Genomic DNA, 17,502 nt, shown 5'->3' with positions numbered 1-17,502 from the left:
ACATCAAATACCCTTGCTTTGGGGACTTTGTACTGATTACTCTCTTCTCCTAGAATGCTTCTCCCCAAGATAGCTGTGTGGCTTGATCTTTCACTTTGGATCTCAGCTCAGTGTCACCTTATCAGAGAGGTCTCTCTGACCACTCTATATAACTAGTATCCTCTGCCCACCACTGTCACTTCAGCTCTTAACTGAATTTATTTCTCTTTATACTCTGACCACTCTGCATAACTAGTATCTTCTGCCCACCGCTGTCACCTCAGCTTTTACCTGAATTTATTTCTCTTTATACCATTTTTCACTACCTGATATGTTTATTGTCTATCTCTTTTCCTTAGAAGACTCTCGAAGGCAAGTGTCTTCTAGGACATGGAATAGTGTAGAGTAGATACCCTACTCTGAATGAATGAATGAATGAATGAGTTCTGTAACTCTCAGGAGCCTCACTGTGCTCATATGCAACAATGGAATAATAATACTTACTCAAAGGATTGTTGGAGTCAAATAAGTTAATGCTTGTCAAGCCCAGTGTCTAGTACCTCATAGTAGATGCTCAGTAAATGAAAATTCATGCCCTCTTTCATAAATTATTTTTATGGCTGTCCAGTTAATAGCTTTAGTTGTATCCTGATTCCCATTTGACTTAGATAAGAAGGACATACCACATGTTAGTGATGAAGAAAAGTGGTTGTCACACATAATGCTATCTTAGCAGAATGCAGTAATTATAGTGCTTATAATTGGAACCATGGAACCACTGAGCTATAGTGGTTCCTCACTTAGTAGAATAGATATCTTTTAGAGAAGTCTTGTCAAAAGGCAAAATTTGAATTAAGTGAATCCTATATTTCTGTTATAAAACTGGAATCACATTTTTGTTAGGAAAATATGGTCTCAAAATAAGATGAAATCATAATCTGAAGTGCTACCAGCCTATATATACTTGACTCTGGAAACGTTTGCTTTGTATCCCCAACAATGCAGTAATTTTGGCTAGGGAGAAATAACGTGTACTTACTACTAAGGACTGAGTTGTTCCATTTCTGTTTAGGAATAGAAGCACCCAGCAATAAGTTAGAAGATTTTTGCCTAATCGTTGCTTCTTATCAGATTTAGGGACTACTGGCCAGGTGCAGTGGCTCAACCCTGCAATCCCAGCACTTTGGGAGGCCGAGGCGGGTGGATTACCTGAGGTCAGGAGTTCGAGACCAGCCTGGCCAACATGGTGAAACCCCATCTCTACTAAAAATACAAAAATTAGCCAGGTGTGGTGGCACACGCCTGTAATCCCAGCTACTCGGGAGGCTGAGGCAGGAGAATTGCTTGAGCCTGGGGGTTGGAGGTTGCAGTGAGCCGAGATCATGCCACTGCACTCCAGCCTGGCCGACAGAGTGAGACTCTGTATCAAAAAAAAAAAAGATTTAGGGGCTATTAGCATGTCATTGGTATTGTAAGGTAACTGGTACTCAATAAATTTTAGCTTACTTTTTTACTGATCTTGGTGACCAAATTAGGGACAAGATTATGACTGTGTCCCCCAAATATTGTTATTTTAAAGAGTACCATTACCAAAAAGTAAATTTGGAACAATTAATTTTTAAACTTCAAAATTCTAATAAGTGAGGGTTCTTTCTTGTTGGACATGGGAGCATTATATGTATACTGTTTCTATAATATTCACAAATTATACAATATACATTGGTCTCCTCATTTTCTTCCACTGAACCAGTCATTTAGCAGGCTGGTGTTTCACAAGTGAAACTGGCATTAATCCAGAGAGGATAGAAAGGGCTCTCACAAAGAAAGCTGAATGGCTGGAAGAGCCTTATACTTATTGTGTTATGTTATTTCTTGAAGTTCTGTTGAAACTTGATGGTAAGTGTGTTACTTCTGGGCAATGAGTACTCTATTCGTATGTTCTGTACTCCAGCTACTTGTAATAGAAGACAGTGAATGCTCTTGGAAAACAAGCAAGCAAACAAGAAATCATATAACTAACTTCCAACCTCTGTGAATGAATAAACCTCCCCCACCCTCCCCAGTAACCAGAAAAAGAAAATAGAAAGCAAGGCATAAAATAAATGAAGGGCTCTATTGTTGTTGCAGAAATCAGTAAGGGACAGGAGTGTTCAGAGTCCCAGGCAGGCTGGCATTAGAGTGTTCCTCCTTATTGATAGATGATCAGTTCCTCTGGACCTCTGCTTTCTTGGTCTAGGATAGGAGTTAAACATCCAGGGTTCAAACATGACCATTCCTAGTCTTAGCAAATATCTAGGAAAAGGTAGAGAAGGCTGAACAAAACCAATGTTTGACTGTATTATGGTATAGACAGCACAGTTGAAAGAACATAGCCATTGGAATCTGATGTACTGGGCATTGAATTTTTGCTCTGCTACTTATTAATTGTATATGGTTGTATAAGATACTTAACCTCTCTAAATACACTTCCTTACCTGCAAAATGGAAGTATATCTACTAAGGCCGGGCGCGGTGGCTCACGACTGTAATCCCAGGACTTTGGGAGGCCGAGGCGAGTGGATCACAAGGTCAGGAAATCGAGACCATCCTGGCTAACATGGTGAAACCCCGTCTCTACTAATAATACAAAAAAATTAATCGGGCGTGGTGGCAGGCGCCTATAGTCCCAGCTACTCAGGAGGCTGAGGCAGGAGAATGGCATGAACCCAGGAGGTGGAGCTTGCATGAGCTGAGATCATGCCACTGCACTCCAGCCTGGGTGAGAGAGTGAGACTCCATCTCAAAAAAATAAATAAATAAATAAAAAAGTATATCTACTGGAGATTGCTGTTGTGAAAATTAATAACAGAGTGTATACAAAGCTCTTAGTATATAGTGCCTGGCACTTAGAGGTGCTCAATTGGTGGTTACCCATTATTAGTAATAAGTATACATTGTCTTTCCAAAAATATTTGCTATTGAAAAATTATTGTATTTGATTTGATTTTTTTTTTACTGTTGCAAATTGATATCTGGCCTAGAGGCCCTTCTAAAGGTGTTGAAATTTTTAACCATTGCAATAGGAGATCTAGGAAAACTAGCAAATTTTGGGGGGATGATAAAACTACCACCTTCTACTTTGTGACACAGTTACTCTATAGGAGAAAGGTGAACCTTATAATTAGTTTTTGGAGGAATGTGTATGTCAAGGTTTTGATCATAGCATGGTCTCTATTAGTTGCATGTATTAATACTTATTCTGAATGGGAAGAGACCAGGGATCTTAGAAGTAGGGTACTCATGATGAATGTATTTTTCTTTTAAATAAATCTTTTTCTTCCTATCTCCCCAGCTGCTCAGATAAAGAATTTGATGAGCCAGCTAGGAACTAAGCAGGACTCAAGCAAGCTACAGGAAAATCTGTGAGTAACTTCCTGATAAGTTTGGGTTTTGTGAGGGCCATTTGAGGACACAGTGTCCTTGCCAGACAGCAGCTTAGGTTTCAGGTCTGGGAAGTCAGAATGAGAGGCAGTGGGTCATGAGATAAGAGCTGGATCTAAAAGAGGGGCAACAAAGTATATTAATGGATTGTAATTTCCGTTGCCTTTCAAAGTCTTTGAACTCTGGTTCTTTCTCCTCTTGGGCAGTTTAGCAGAACAATTTAGGGAAGTAGAAAAGGGAATTCGTACCACTATTAAACTATATTCTGCTCACAACTCTGCCTAAATGAGCTTCCTTGTTGGCGTAGGACTCCTCATGATCTAGTCTAACTGGATTTCCAGCTACAGTCGGCCTTCCATATCCATAGGTTCTGCACCTGTGGGTTCAACCAACCACAGATAGAAAATATTCAGAAAAAAAAAGGAAGGTCTTTACTGAAGATGTACAGACTTTTTTCCTTGTCATTACTGAAACAATATAGTAGAACAGTTATTTACATAGTATTTACATTGTATTGTGTCCGGAGTTGGTTCCTTCCGGTGGGTTCTTGGTCTCGCTGACTTCAACAATGAAGCCGTGGACCTTCATGGTGAGTGTTACAGCTCTTTAAGGTGGTGCGGACCCAAAGAGTGAGCAGCAGCAAGATTTACTGTGAAGAGCGAAACAACAAAGCTTCCACAGCGTGGAAGAGGATCTGAGCAGGTTGCTGCTGCTGGCTGGCATGGCCAGCTTTTATTCCCTTATTTGTCCCCACCCATGTCCTGCTGATTGGTCCATTTTACAGAGCACTGATTGGTCCATTTTACAAACCTCTAGCTAGCCAGAGATTGCTGATTGGTGCGTTTTACAGTCCTAGCTACAGAGTGCTGATTGGTGCATTTTACAATCCTCTTGTGAGACAGAAAATTTCTCAGAGTCCTCACCCAACGCAGAAGTCCAGCTGGCTTCACCTCTAAGTATTAAGTAATGTAATCTAGAGATGATTTAAAGTATATGGAAGGGGGTGCTGGGTGCAGTGGCTCATGCCTGTAATCCCAGCACTTTGGGAGGCTGAGGCGGGCAGATCACCTGAGGTCAGGAGTTCAAGACCAGCCTGGCCAACATGATGAAACCCTGTCTCTACTAATAATACAAAAATCAGCTGGATGTGTGGCAGGCATCTGTAATCCCAGCTACTCAGGAGGCTGAGGCAGGAAAATAGCTTGAACCCAGGAGGCGGAGGTTGCGGTGAGCCAAGATCGCACCATTGCACTCCAGCCTGGGCAACAAGAGTGAAACTCTGTCTCAAAAAAATAAAAATAAAAATAAAAAATAAAGTGTATGGGCCGGGTGTGGTGGCTCACACCTGTAATCCCAGCACTTTGGGAGGCTGAGGTGGGCAGATCACCTGAGGTCGGGAGTTCAAGACCAGCCTGACCAACATGGTGAAACTCCATCTCTACTAAAAATACAAAAATTGGCTGGGCATGGTGGCGTGTGCCTGTAATCCTAGCTACTCGGGAGGCTGAGGTAGGAGAATCACTTGAACCTGGGAGGCGGAGGTTGCAGTGAGCTGAGATTGTGCCATTGCACTCCAGCCTGGGTGACAAGAGCGAAACTCCGTCTCAAAATAAATAAATAAATAAAGTATATGGAAGGGTATGCATAGGTTCTAGGCAAATGTTATACAATTTTATATTAAGGACTTGGCAGGAGGAGGCCCTGGAACCAATCCCCCATGGATACTGAGGGACTACTGCATATGTAATCAGAATGGCCCAAGGGGAGCCTGAGGGAGAGAATAGTAGACTGATAGTAGGGACTCCTGATTCTTTTTATCACATCCTTTTCTGCTCCATTTCTGCTTTTAGTGCTATTCTTCATCTTTAAAATGTACTGAGCAAGCCGGGAGCAGTGGCTCACGCCTGTAATCCCAGCACTCTGGGAGGCCTAGGTGGGTGGGTCACAAGGTCAGGAGATCGAGACCATCCTGGCTAACACGGTGAAACCCTGTCTCTACTAAAAATACAAAAAATTAGCCAGGCGTGGTGGCACGTGCCTGTAGTCCCAGCTACTTGGGAGGCTGAGGCAGGGGAATCGCTTGAACCTGGGAGGCGGAGGTTGCAGTGAGCTGAGATCACATCACTGCACTCCAGCCTAGGTGACAGAGCAAGACTCTGTCTCAAAAAAATAAAATACAAAAATTAGCTGTGCGTGGTGGCTTGCGCCTGTAGTCACAGCTGCTTGGGAGGCTGAGGCAGGAGAATCACTTGAACCCAGGAGGCGAAGGTTGGAGTGAGCCAAGATCGCGCCACTGCACTCCAGCCTGGCGACAGAGCAAGACTCCATCTCAAAAAAAATATATATATAATATATATATAATATAAATATAGTATATAAATATATATAAAATATAAATATAGTATATAAAGATATCTATAATATATATAAAATATAAATATACTATATAAATATATATATAATATATAGTATATAAATATATATAATATCTATATATGTATATATCTATATGTGTATCTATATATATGTATATACATATATATGTGTGTATATATATATCAAGCAATATTTTTTGTTTCCTACCCTAGACAGTGTGAGGTGAGAGAATGACTATTATTGTGAGCTTTTTCCAAGGAAATGTGAAATATCTCTGGATATTTTGTACTGCCTGGGATGTTCAAGCCACTGATTGGGTACCTCTTGCTTTTGACTCCTTTTTTTTAAATCCTGGAGGCCCATTTGCAGTACAAAAAAACCATTAATAATTAGTAGTGTGGTGTGTTAGCCCATTTGGGCTACTATAACAAAATACCATAAACTGAGTAGTTTATAAACAACAACTTTATTTCCATGATCTAATCACCCTCCAAAGGACCCCATCTCCTAATATTATCACCTCGGGAATTAGGATTTCAACATATGAATTTTGCAGGGACACTAACATTCAGATCATAGCATGTGGTTTCACTGTCGTCTCAGAAAGCCTTTGTAGAAATGGCTGGATAGTAGAGGAAACCACAAATGAAAGGAGTACTTTTTGTATTTCTACTACTTTAAGTTCCACTTAATATATTACATATTTTTCCTCTTCAATTCCCCTTCCTCCCTACTCCTTTTGTATTTTTAACAGGTAAGGCTTCTTTGTTTTGGAGGGAAGAGCCAGAAAGTCAGGTATAAAGAGCAGGTAGGAAGCCAAGGATAAGGCTAGAAAAGAGCCAGCTTTTTAAAGCAAGAGCATGGGATTAGATGTTTGGAGGTTGTTTCCTAGGGTAGGTAGGAAGCTACGCTTTTAATGCACATTTCATCTAACTGTCTGTGCCTAGATTCTAGTCAGTGGACTGTGGCAGTCAACTCCTGGACAATAAGAGAGTTCAGTATGTTTAAACTACTTGATTTAGGTGTGGGCGGCAATTGTTCTTTTTATATTTTTATCAGAACTGCTGATATGCTTTTCTTCTCTTCCCAAAGAGTTAAAATTCCTGATCTGTGCTTTCTTCAGCAGGTTATTGAAGCAGATTCTTTCTGCTCAGTGGAGATACCTTGAAATGGGTTTGCCTGGGTAATATTTCTGGAATTTTGTTGTGAACCTGGGCATCTAGGGACTCATTTCTTCAAATGGCCCTTCATTCCCTACGTTATGAGACACTCTGAGAACAAAGTGGTTCTGTGTATAACCCTCTCAAGAAGTGACAACATCCTGAAACCTATCTTTTCTCTCTTAGGCAACAGTTACAACACTCCACAAATCAGCTCGCCAAGGAAACAAATGAATTGCTGAAAGAATTAGGGTCCTTGCCCCTTCCCTTATCTACTTCAGAACAGGTTGGTATTTTCTGTTTTGTTTATTAATAGGAAAGGACTTTGTGTTTGTAGAAAGGCAGTGTGTAGAACAAAAAAAAATAAGTTGGCCTTTGGTGCTAGATAGATAGACCTCCTCTGCACCTCAGTTTCTTATCCATCAAGTGGGGGATATGTGACTGTTGGGGCAATAGAAAGAATGTACGCACCAGATGTGGCAAAGTGTCTGTGTCTGGTAGGTAATCAATATGTGGTGGCTGCTGCTATTATTAATAACATTATTAATATATTAATAAAATGGAGTTAACTGAAGAGAAATCTCAACATTTGCATCTCTTTGGGGTTTGGCTAGCAGTTTTATGTTTGTAGGCTTCCTCCTTTCTCCTAGTTTTTTTTTTTTAATTATTATTATTTTTATTGTTGTTGTCATTTTGGAGACAGGGTCTCCCTCTGTCACCCACGGTAGAGCGCAGTGTTGCAATCATAGCTCACTGCAGCCTCCCACTTCTGGGCTCAAGCAGTCCCCTCCCCTCAGCCTCCTGAGTAGCTGCAACTACAGGCATGTGCCACCACACCCAGCTAATTTTAACAATTTTTTTGTACAGACATGGTCTTGCTTTGTTTTCCATGCTGGTATTGAACTTGTGACTTCAAGCAATCCTCCCACCTCAGCCTCCCAAAGTGTTGGGATTATAGGCGTGAGCCCCATGCCCAGGCTTCCTAGTTTGTTTTGTATCCATTATCTTTACATTTTAATGAAACATCTTTCTTTCATGTTTTGCAGTTACCTTCGTGTTCTGTCATGAGTTATTCACAGGTCTCACTCAGGTTAAAGAACTGCTCAGGGAAAAAGGGTTCTCTTTTCAAGTCATTTTCTTCAGTGGCCATTTAAATCCTTTAGAAACACACAATTTTTACTGAGATTCATTGTTCCCTTAATATGCCACATTCCTGAAGTCAGATGTGCCCCTCCTTCATTGTGGCTTGACGTGTCATTCATGATCTACCTCAGGTCTCCAGTAAAAAAAACTTTCTCCGTCTACCTCCCTATTACGATCCTGTTTTGCTTTTAGCTTCTATACCATTCGTGGGGGCACTTAACTTGTACTGCTTTTTAAATTTTATTTTATTTTTGAGATAGGGTATTACTCTGTCACCCAGGCTGAGTGCAGTGGCAATCATAGCTCACTGCAACCTTGAACTCCTGGGCTCAAGGCATCCTCCCAATTCAGCCTCCTGAGTAGCTGGAACCACAAGTGCGCACCACCACACGCAGCTAAATTTTTAAATTTTTTGTAGAGATGAGGTCTTGCTATGTTTTCCAGGCTAGTCTCAAACTCCTGGGCTCAAGTGATCCTCCTTCCTTGGCCTTCCAAAGTACTGGGATTATAGACATGAGCCACTGTGCCTGACCTTTATATCGTTTTTTATGATTGAACTTTTTAAATGATAATGTCCTACATCTGATGGCTCTGAAGACAAAGCCTTTCAACTTCCCTGTCCTGGGTTGTTTTTCAAAGTATGGGTTGTGGCTAGTGGAACATGAAGTCATTTTAGTGTATTGAGATCAGCATTTTAAAAAACTTAGAGTAGAAGTATCAGAGTCTATACTATGTAATAATGGTAAATATTGTTATATGGAACTGTTGTTTCATACATACGTATGTGTATGTATGGATGGATCATGATGTCAAATTCTTTTTTTTTTTTAATTTGAGACAGAGTCTTGCTCTGTCGCCCAGGCTGGAGTGCAGTGGCATAATCTTGGCTTACTGCAACCTCCGCCTCCCAGGTTCAAGCAATTCTCCTGCCTCAGCTTCCCAAGTTGCTGGGATTGCAGGCACCCACTACCACGCCCGGCTAATTTTTGTATTTTTAGTAGAGATGGGGTTTTGCCATGTTGGCCAGGCTGGTTTCGAACTCCTGACCTCAGGTGATCTGCCCAGCTGGACCTCCCAAAGTGCTGGGATTACAGGCCTGAGCCACCACACCTGGCCCATGTTGTCAAATTCTTATTGTAAATCTCTGTCAAAAAAAAATTGAAAATCACTAGTTTAACCTGATAAACTGTTCCATGTAGCATATCTGGAGTTTTGGCCTCCACTTGCAGAAGAGAGAGGAGGACAAGATGCTTTGTCATCCTGCTACAAAGTAGTTACCCTTTGGTTGTCTATATACGGGCTGTTTATTCTAATTATTACTCATGCTGATGTTTCAGTTATGGGCCATTTCCCCCTTGCCATCCAATATCTCCAAACTGCTGCCAAGTTACCCATTTCTTCCTCCTAACCTTGCACTTAGGGAATACACACTTGTAGATAGTTTTCATAGTAACAAAAAAGGAGTTGAAGGGTCTAATGCAGAGTAGTGAAAGTATTTAAGAGTTAAGTAGTAGCCTAAGCAAAATATAATAGAAAATCAAATCTGCTACCAAAACAAAATTCATCAAACGTCTTCTAAAACCAAATAGAAGTTATTTTTGGATTATGCATGCTGTTGTTCCTTTCCATTATCTTGGATCATTAAGAACGCGAACTAGATCTACAAACATACTCTCTCTGGTGAAATATAATTCCTTGATTCCCCTCCTCTTGTTATGCTCTGTATCCTTTTGTCTTTCTACTCTTTTCTCATCTAATTAATCTTAGCCCCATCACCCATCTTTTCATTACTATCTTATACATCAAACCATACTCCTACTTTCAGTTTTTTTCCATACTTACATACTATCATCAATGATCTAGTTACCCAGTCCAGTGGCTTTTGAGGTTTTTTGTTCGTTTGTTTGAGACAGGGTCTCACTCAGTTATCCGGGCTGAGGCGCAGTGGAGTGGCGCAGTCGTGGCTCGCTGTATCACTGTAGCCTCAACCTCCCAGGCTCAAGTGATCCTCCCACCTTAGCTTCTCGAGTAGCTAGGACCACAGGCATGTGCCACCACACCCAGCTACTTTTTAAATGTTTTATAGAGACAGAGTCTTGCTATGTTGCCCAGGCTGGTCTCAAACTCCTGGGCTGAAGCAATCCTCTCTCCTCAGCCTCCCAAAGTGCTGGAATTACAGGCATGAACTGCCATACCAGGCCCTTTGTAAAGAGTTTTTTTTTGGGGGGGGACAGAGTTTCACTCTTGTTGCCCAGGCTGGACTGCGCAAATGGTGCGATCTCGGCTCACCACAACTTCCACCTCCCAGGTTCAAGCAATTCTCCTGCCTCAGCCTCCCGAGTAGCTGGGATTATAGGCATGTGCCACCACGCCCAGCTAATTTTGTATTTTTAGTAGAGATGGGGGTTTCTCCATGTTGGTCAGGCTGGTCTCGAACTCCCGACCTCAGGTGATCTGCCAGCCTTGGCCTCCCAAAGTGCTGGGATTACAGGCATGAGCCACCGCACCTGGCCATAAAGAGTTTTTATTCACTTTTTTTTTTTTGAGACACAGTTTCACTGTGTCACCCAGGCTGGAGTGCAGTGGCGTGATCTGCACTCCAACCAGATCAGTGGCGTGATCTGCACTCCAGTGAGCAAAGGCTCACTGCAACCTTTGCCTCCCAGGTTCGAGCGATTCTCCTGCCTCAGACTCCCAAGTAGCAGGGACTACAGACGCACACCACCACGCTAATTTTTGTATTATTAGCAGAGACAGGGTTTCGCCACGTTGGCCAGGTTGGTCTTGAACTCCTGACCTCAAGTGATCCGCCTGCCTCGGCCTTCCAAAGTTCTGGGATTACAGGTGTGAGCTACCATGCCTGGCCTATTCACTTTTTTTCTGTTTCCTTTGATCCTCTTGCCTATCCCGTCTGCCCTGAAACTTTCTTCTTGCCATGATTCTCTTTCATTGTGTCCCCCAACTCTGGAGATCCCCAGGTTGAGTCAGCCTCCTTCCCGGACTTCATATCCTCCTAAGAGTGGGCATGCCCCAAGGTTGTGCCATTGATCCTCGAATTATTTCACTCTATGCTTTCTCCTTAGGAGTCACCTGCTTTTATGACCTCCCTTTCACCTTTATGATCATGACCTCAGATCTTTTTCCAATCTAACCCCTTCACCTCTAAGTGCGTGGCCCATATCTTCAATTCATGTTCTGACATCTACTCCTGAAATAAACTACCTTCATATAAAACTTGTCTTATACTGAGTTTCTCATGTTTCACCCAAACCCCTTAACTAAGTTCATTGACAATACTTAACATCACAGAAAAGTTTGTGCCTTTTGACCTAATATTCTCGCTCATGCTAATTAGCCCTAAGGGGAAAAAAAATTCTGAAGGTAAACACACACACACACACACACACACACACACACACACACACACACACACACACACACACACACAGTCTATATACTCTGGAGCCAAATTTCCTGGATTTAAATCCATCTTTGTCACTTACTGTGTGATCCTGGGCAAATTACGTAACCTCTGTGGTGCTTTGGTTTTCTGATGTGTAAAGTTGGGACTATAATAATGCCTAATTTATAGGTCATTGTATAGGTAAATGAATTATTATGTAAAGCACTTACAGTAGTACTGGTACAATTTAAGCACTATATAAATATTAGCTATTACATTGGGGCTTACTTTATAATATTTAATAACTGTGAAAAATCTAGAAGGAGTATTTACATAAAATTTAGGTCAACTTGATGGAATATATGTAAGCGATTAAAGATCATGGCCGGGCACAGTGGTTCACACCTGTAATCCCAGAACTTTGGGAGGCTGAGGCGGGTGGATTGCTTGAGTACAGGAGTTTGAGACCCAGCCCGGGCAACATCTCTACAAAAATTAGCCAGGCACGGTGGCTCATGCCTATAATCCCAGCACTTTGGGAGGCCGAGGTGGGCGGATCACCTGAGGTCAGGAGTTCGAGACCAGCCTGACCAGCATGGCAAAACCCCATCTCTACTAAAAATACAAAAATTAGCCAGGCGTGATGGTGGCCACCTATAATCCCAACTACTCGGGAGACTGAGGCAGGAGAATTGCTTGAACCCAGGAGGCGGAGGTTGCGGTGAGCTGAGATTGTGCCATTGCACTCCAGCCGGGGTGACAGAGCGAGACTCCCTCTCAAAAAAAAAAAAAAAAAAATCGCGCCACTGCACTCCAGCCTGGGTGACAGAGCAAGACTCCATCTCAAAAAAAAAAAAAAAAAAAAATCGCGCCACTGCACTCCAGACTGGACGACAGAGCGAGACTCCGTCTCAAAAAAAAAAAAAAAAAAAAATTAGCCAGGCATCGTGGTACATATCTGTAGTCCCAGCTACTCAGGTGGCTGAGGTGAGAGGATCATTTGAGTCTGGGAGGTTGGGGCTGCAGTGAGCTGAGATCACACCACTGCACCCCAGCTTGGGTGACAGAGCAAGACCCTGTCTCAAAAAAAAAAAAAAAACAAAACATAATTGTGAAGAGTATGGTAACATGGAAAATGTTTACGATGTATTTAAAAGTTATGATAATATTTTTGCATGGTGAGGTTAGGGAATGATGTCCTCCCCGTTATTGTTATAATTTTGTTTATGCAAAAATAAAAATCTCAGAAGAAAAAGGTTGCTCATCTAAATTTGCTTTTAGTATTACCATCACTCTTCCACGTTTGAAATTTCATTCTTGACTTTATCTCTCTTTCCCCACCACCAGTCAAAATGTTTCTTAAATTCATTTCTTTATGATTTTATTACTGATACTGTGTCCTCCTAACCTTAAACCTAGACTATTGAATTAGTGTTCTGTTTGACTTGTTTCTTTTTTCCATTCCACCTTTGTGTAAACGGTGACCCAGGTCTCATCACAGACTAATTTTTCTAAGTTACTATTTTGTACCCATGATGTTTCTTGCTCAAAAATCTTCATTGCTCTTTGTTCTTTAGAGGTTGAACCCCAAACTCATTAGCTTGGTTTTTTTTTTTTTTTGAAACAGAACCTGGCTCTTTTGCTCAGTCTGGAGTGCAGTGGCGCGATCTCACCTCACTGTAACCTCCACCTTCCAAGTTTAAGCAGTTCTCCTGCCTCAGCCTCCCAAGTGGCAAAGGACTACAGGCGCACGCTACCACGCCTGGCTAATTTTTTGTATTTTTAGTAGAGACACGGTTTCACCATGTTAGCCAGATGGTCTCCATCTCCTGGCCTCGTGATCTGCCTGCCTCATCCTCCCAATAGCTTGGCGTTTTGTTTTGTTTTTTGAGACGGAATTTCACATGTGTTGCCCAGGCTGGAGTGCAATGGCACGATCTCAGCTCACTGCAACCTCCACCTCCTGGTTCAAGCAATTCTCCTGCCTCAGCCTCTCAAGTAGCTGGGATTACAGGTGCCTGCCACCATGTCTAGGTAATTTTTTCTATTTTTAGTAGAGATGGGGTTTCACCATGTTGGCCAGGATGGTCTTGAATAATTCCTGCCCTCAAGTGATCCACCCACCTTGGCTTTCCAAAGTGCTGGGATTATAAGCGTGCACTACTGCGCCCGGCCTAGCTTGGCATTTAAAACCTGCTGTGGTTGGCCCCTTTCTTAACTTTCCAATTTTGTATTTTAGCTACTCTCATTACTAAACGTGTAGTTCCAACCAAACGGTCTGTCTAGAGATCCTCTTCAAGTTCTGCCACCATGCCTTTGCTCACACTATTCTCTTGCTTGGATTTGCCTTACCCCTTCTTTCTGCTTATTCATGCCTTCCTCTTACTTCACTATCCACCTTCTCTTGAGGCCTTTCTTGACCGCTTGAGTTCTTACTGATTATTCCTGCCCTCTGAACTCCTATAGTACCAACTGGATATAGCAGTTATTTATAATAACTTTGTTACTTGTCTGTCTATATCCTTTATTTACAAATAGACAGCTGTTTGAGGTCAGGGGTGAGTTTTTACTTCTGTGTTCATAGAACAGGACAATGCTGTCAGTATGTGGTGTGTGTGTGTTTTGTTTTGTTTTTTCAGACAGAGTTTCACTCTATTGCTGAGGCTGGAGTACATGGCATGACTTCAGCTCACTGCAGCCTCAACCTTCCAGGGTCAAATGATCCTCCTGCCCCAGCCTCTGAGTAGCTGATGTGTACCACCACGCCCGGCTAATTTTTTAATTTTTTGTAGAGATAGGATTTTGTCATGTTGCTCAGGCTGGTCTCGAACTCCTAGGCTCAAGTGATCCTCCTGCCTCAGCCTCCCAAAATACTAGGACTATAGGCATAAGCCACTGTTCTCAACCTCAGCGTATGTTTTTTGAGACATAGAAGTAACAAGCTTAGTAGAGGTAGTCTGTAGATAAATGAAGTACTTATCAAGTCTCAAAGATTTTAAACCACTAAAAGCCTGTGAAATGCTTCTATAGTTTACAGGGAAGCTGTGAATTCAATATAGATGAATAGGGTTTTAACATTTTAGCTAAAACCCATCTCTGTTTGGATTCAATTGGAGTCCAGAGGTATTTATTCTCTTTTATATTCTCCAGGGCACCAAAATTCTGAATTGCAGTTCTTTGGAGATTACTTTAGAAGTTAAATACAGGCTGGGCATAGTGACTCACGCCTGTAATCCCAGCACTTTGGGAGGCCGAGGCAGACAGATCACCTGAGGTGAGGAGTTCTACAATAGCCCGGCCAACATGGCGAAACCCCATCTGTACTAAAAATACAATAAAAAATTAGCCAGGTATGGTGGTGGGTGCCTGTAATCCCAGCTCCTCAGGAGGCTGAGGCACAAGAATCGCTTGAACACGGGCGGCAGAGGTTGGCAGTGAGCTGAGATCACGCCACTGCGCTCCAGCCTGGGCGACAGAGCAAGACTCCGTCTCAATAAAAAGAAAAAAAAAAAGAAGAAGAAGTTAAATGCAACCCAGTTCCAGGTTTGTCAGAATGAAAGAAGAAAAATTCTGACTTGGTCTATAGTATTAACCAGGGACTTGAGCTAGCAAAGAGCAAATTTATTAATTTAAAGAAGAGGCTATTTCATAATAATTTTCCTAGTTGGAAATCTTTAAGGGGTATAATTTTACTTTTAAGGGAAATTAAAACCAAATGATTCTGGGTTAATATGAAATCTCAAGTTCTTGCTTGATTTCCTTAGCGCCAGCAGAGACTTCAGAAGGAACGCCTCATGAATGACTTCTCTGCAGCCTTAAACAATTTCCAGGCTGTGCAGAGAAGGGTATCTGAAAAGGAAAAGGAGAGTATTGCCAGAGCAAGAGCTGGATCTCGTCTTTCTGTAAGTTGATTCCCAAAAGAAGACCTTTGGAATATCAGAATGTTATTTTCCAAGTTTGTGGGTTTTTTTCTTTTTCTCTTTGAACCAATAAACATGTAAGTTAGCTGCTGTGAAAATGGCAGGTTGGTGTAACCTGTGTAAAAAATATATATGCATGTGATCAAAGCCTAGAAAGGAATCTGAATGAGGGTTAAGAGATATAGGAGGAAGAACTATGTCTAATTTTCTTTTTCATTTTGATATATTGGTTTTAACGTTAAAAACTTGAAAATAAAAATAATGAATCTGTTTCCTGGAATATAACAGGCTAGTTTATTTGGACTAGCCTTCTGTTTTTGAAAAGGATTTTCAAATACTGGATTTTAAAAATCTAACTTCTCAAAAGTATCAAAGATTATGAAAATATTAAGGTAAAGCCGGAGAGGTCAGCAGAATACTAAAACTGCTTTTGCATTGAATGTCTTTACTGAAGGCAAACTTGAACTTCAGTTTTGATATCCTCATGGCATGAGGAGGATAAAAGTCAAAGCCAAAGGTCTATGCAAGAGAGAGAATATAAAAGAAGGTACAACTCAAATTAAACTGGGCCCTAAGAGACTATATCCTTAGAACATTAAGTCAAAAGTAAGCTCTCCTATCCCCCGGCAGATTGCAAAAAGATTGCATTAGCACTGAACTGAGCAGATGGAGGAGGAGGGCAGGAGGGAGGAGAAATCTAGACAAGGTTACCACAAAGTAACCTTCTTCAGGCAGATTTTCTGCTCAAATTCATCCTACCTGAATGGTTCAGTGGTCCTGGACTGGGAGAGCCACCTATGTGTGGGATAGAAGCAAACACAAATTCCTTCTGTAGAAACCTTTATCCTAGCCCTGAAATAATACTCTCAAATAATTTTTCTAGGGCAGTAAGTGCCAGTCACTAAAAATAACCATGTGTGCAAAGAAACAAATTACTCTGAACAAGAATTAGTAGAAACAACAATGAAGTGAAATATACCTACAAAGACTTTTTATATTAGAATTATAAGATAACTATACTTATTGTGTTTAAAGACATAAAAGGCTGAAAACCTCTGCAGGAAACTACACAAAGATTTGAAAAAGTGTCAAAAGAATTTCTAAAATGGAAAGATATAATATAGAAATTTAAAGACTTAGTGGATGGGTGGTTTAACTAAAAAGTTGGTTAGAATATATTATCCAGTATGTAGCATAGGGGGTTAAGAGGTTAAATACGGAAGAAAGATTATGAGAAATGGAGAATGGAGAGAAAAGATCTAACGTAGTTTTAACTGGAGTTATAGAGTGAGAATAGGGCAAACATAGAACAGAGGTGATATTTGAAGAAATAATGACTGATAATATTCTAGAACTGATTAAAAACACTAGCCTGCAGTTTCAAGAAGCCTAACAAATCCCAAGCAGGATAAGTAAAATCTCTAATCTAGATACATCAAAGACAAACTTCAGACCAGAGACAAAGAGAAAAATCATAAAGATAGCTAGAGAAACATTAGAATACCTTCAAAGATACAATAGTTAGATTGACAGTTGACTTCTCAACAACAGTGGAAGCCAGTAGAGTGCTATCTTGAATGTTGATGAAGGACAATAACTGCCTACCTAGGATTCTAAACCCAGTGAAAATATATGTCAGAATGAGGGCTAATTAAAGACATTTTCAATCAAAAGAGAGTTTTCTGTCAGCACATCTTATTGAAGGAAATTCTAAATAATGTATTTCAGATGGAAGGAAAGTGATCTCAGATGGAAAGTCTGAAAAGCAGAAAGAAATGAAGAACAAAAAAAGTGGTAAAGATGTGAAAAGACTAGTCACAGACAGGGAGAAGACATTGCTATATATATTTAATAGCAAAGGACTAGCATTTAGAATATATAAAGAATTCGGCCAGGCATGGTGGCTCACACCTGTAATCCCAGCACTTTGGGAGGCCAAGGTGGGCAGATCACAAGGTCAGGAGTTCAAGACCAGCCTGGCCAACATGGTGAAACCCTGTCTCTACTAAAAATACAAAATTAGCTGGGCGTGGTAGCGCGTGCCTGTAATCCCAGCTACTCTGGAGGCTGAGGCAGGAGAATCGCTTGAACCAGGGAGACA

General features: G+C 41.3%; 1 protein-coding gene across 2 annotated transcripts in view; it reads left to right on the top strand.

The window, feature by feature from the left end:
- The window catches only part of STX12 (syntaxin 12), a 51,318-nt gene that overhangs the window by 13,097 nt on the left and 20,719 nt on the right, over window positions 1-17,502 (top strand). For both annotated transcript variants that reach the window (XM_019013670.4, XM_055389335.2), the window contains exons 2-4: window positions 3,311-3,380; window positions 7,122-7,221; window positions 15,246-15,383. In XM_019013670.4, coding sequence (XP_018869215.1) covers window positions 3,311-3,380; window positions 7,122-7,221; window positions 15,246-15,383 — 308 coding nt within the window. The remainder of the gene's footprint in view (window positions 1-3,310; window positions 3,381-7,121; window positions 7,222-15,245; window positions 15,384-17,502) is intronic.

The sequence above is a fragment of the Gorilla gorilla genome, chromosome 1 (assembly GCF_029281585.2).
Source record: "Gorilla gorilla gorilla isolate KB3781 chromosome 1, NHGRI_mGorGor1-v2.1_pri, whole genome shotgun sequence".
NCBI classification, from domain to species: Eukaryota; Metazoa; Chordata; class Mammalia; order Primates; family Hominidae; genus Gorilla; species Gorilla gorilla.
Note: the sequence above shows the minus strand (reverse complement) of the source record. Positions and strands in the feature narration are given on the sequence as shown.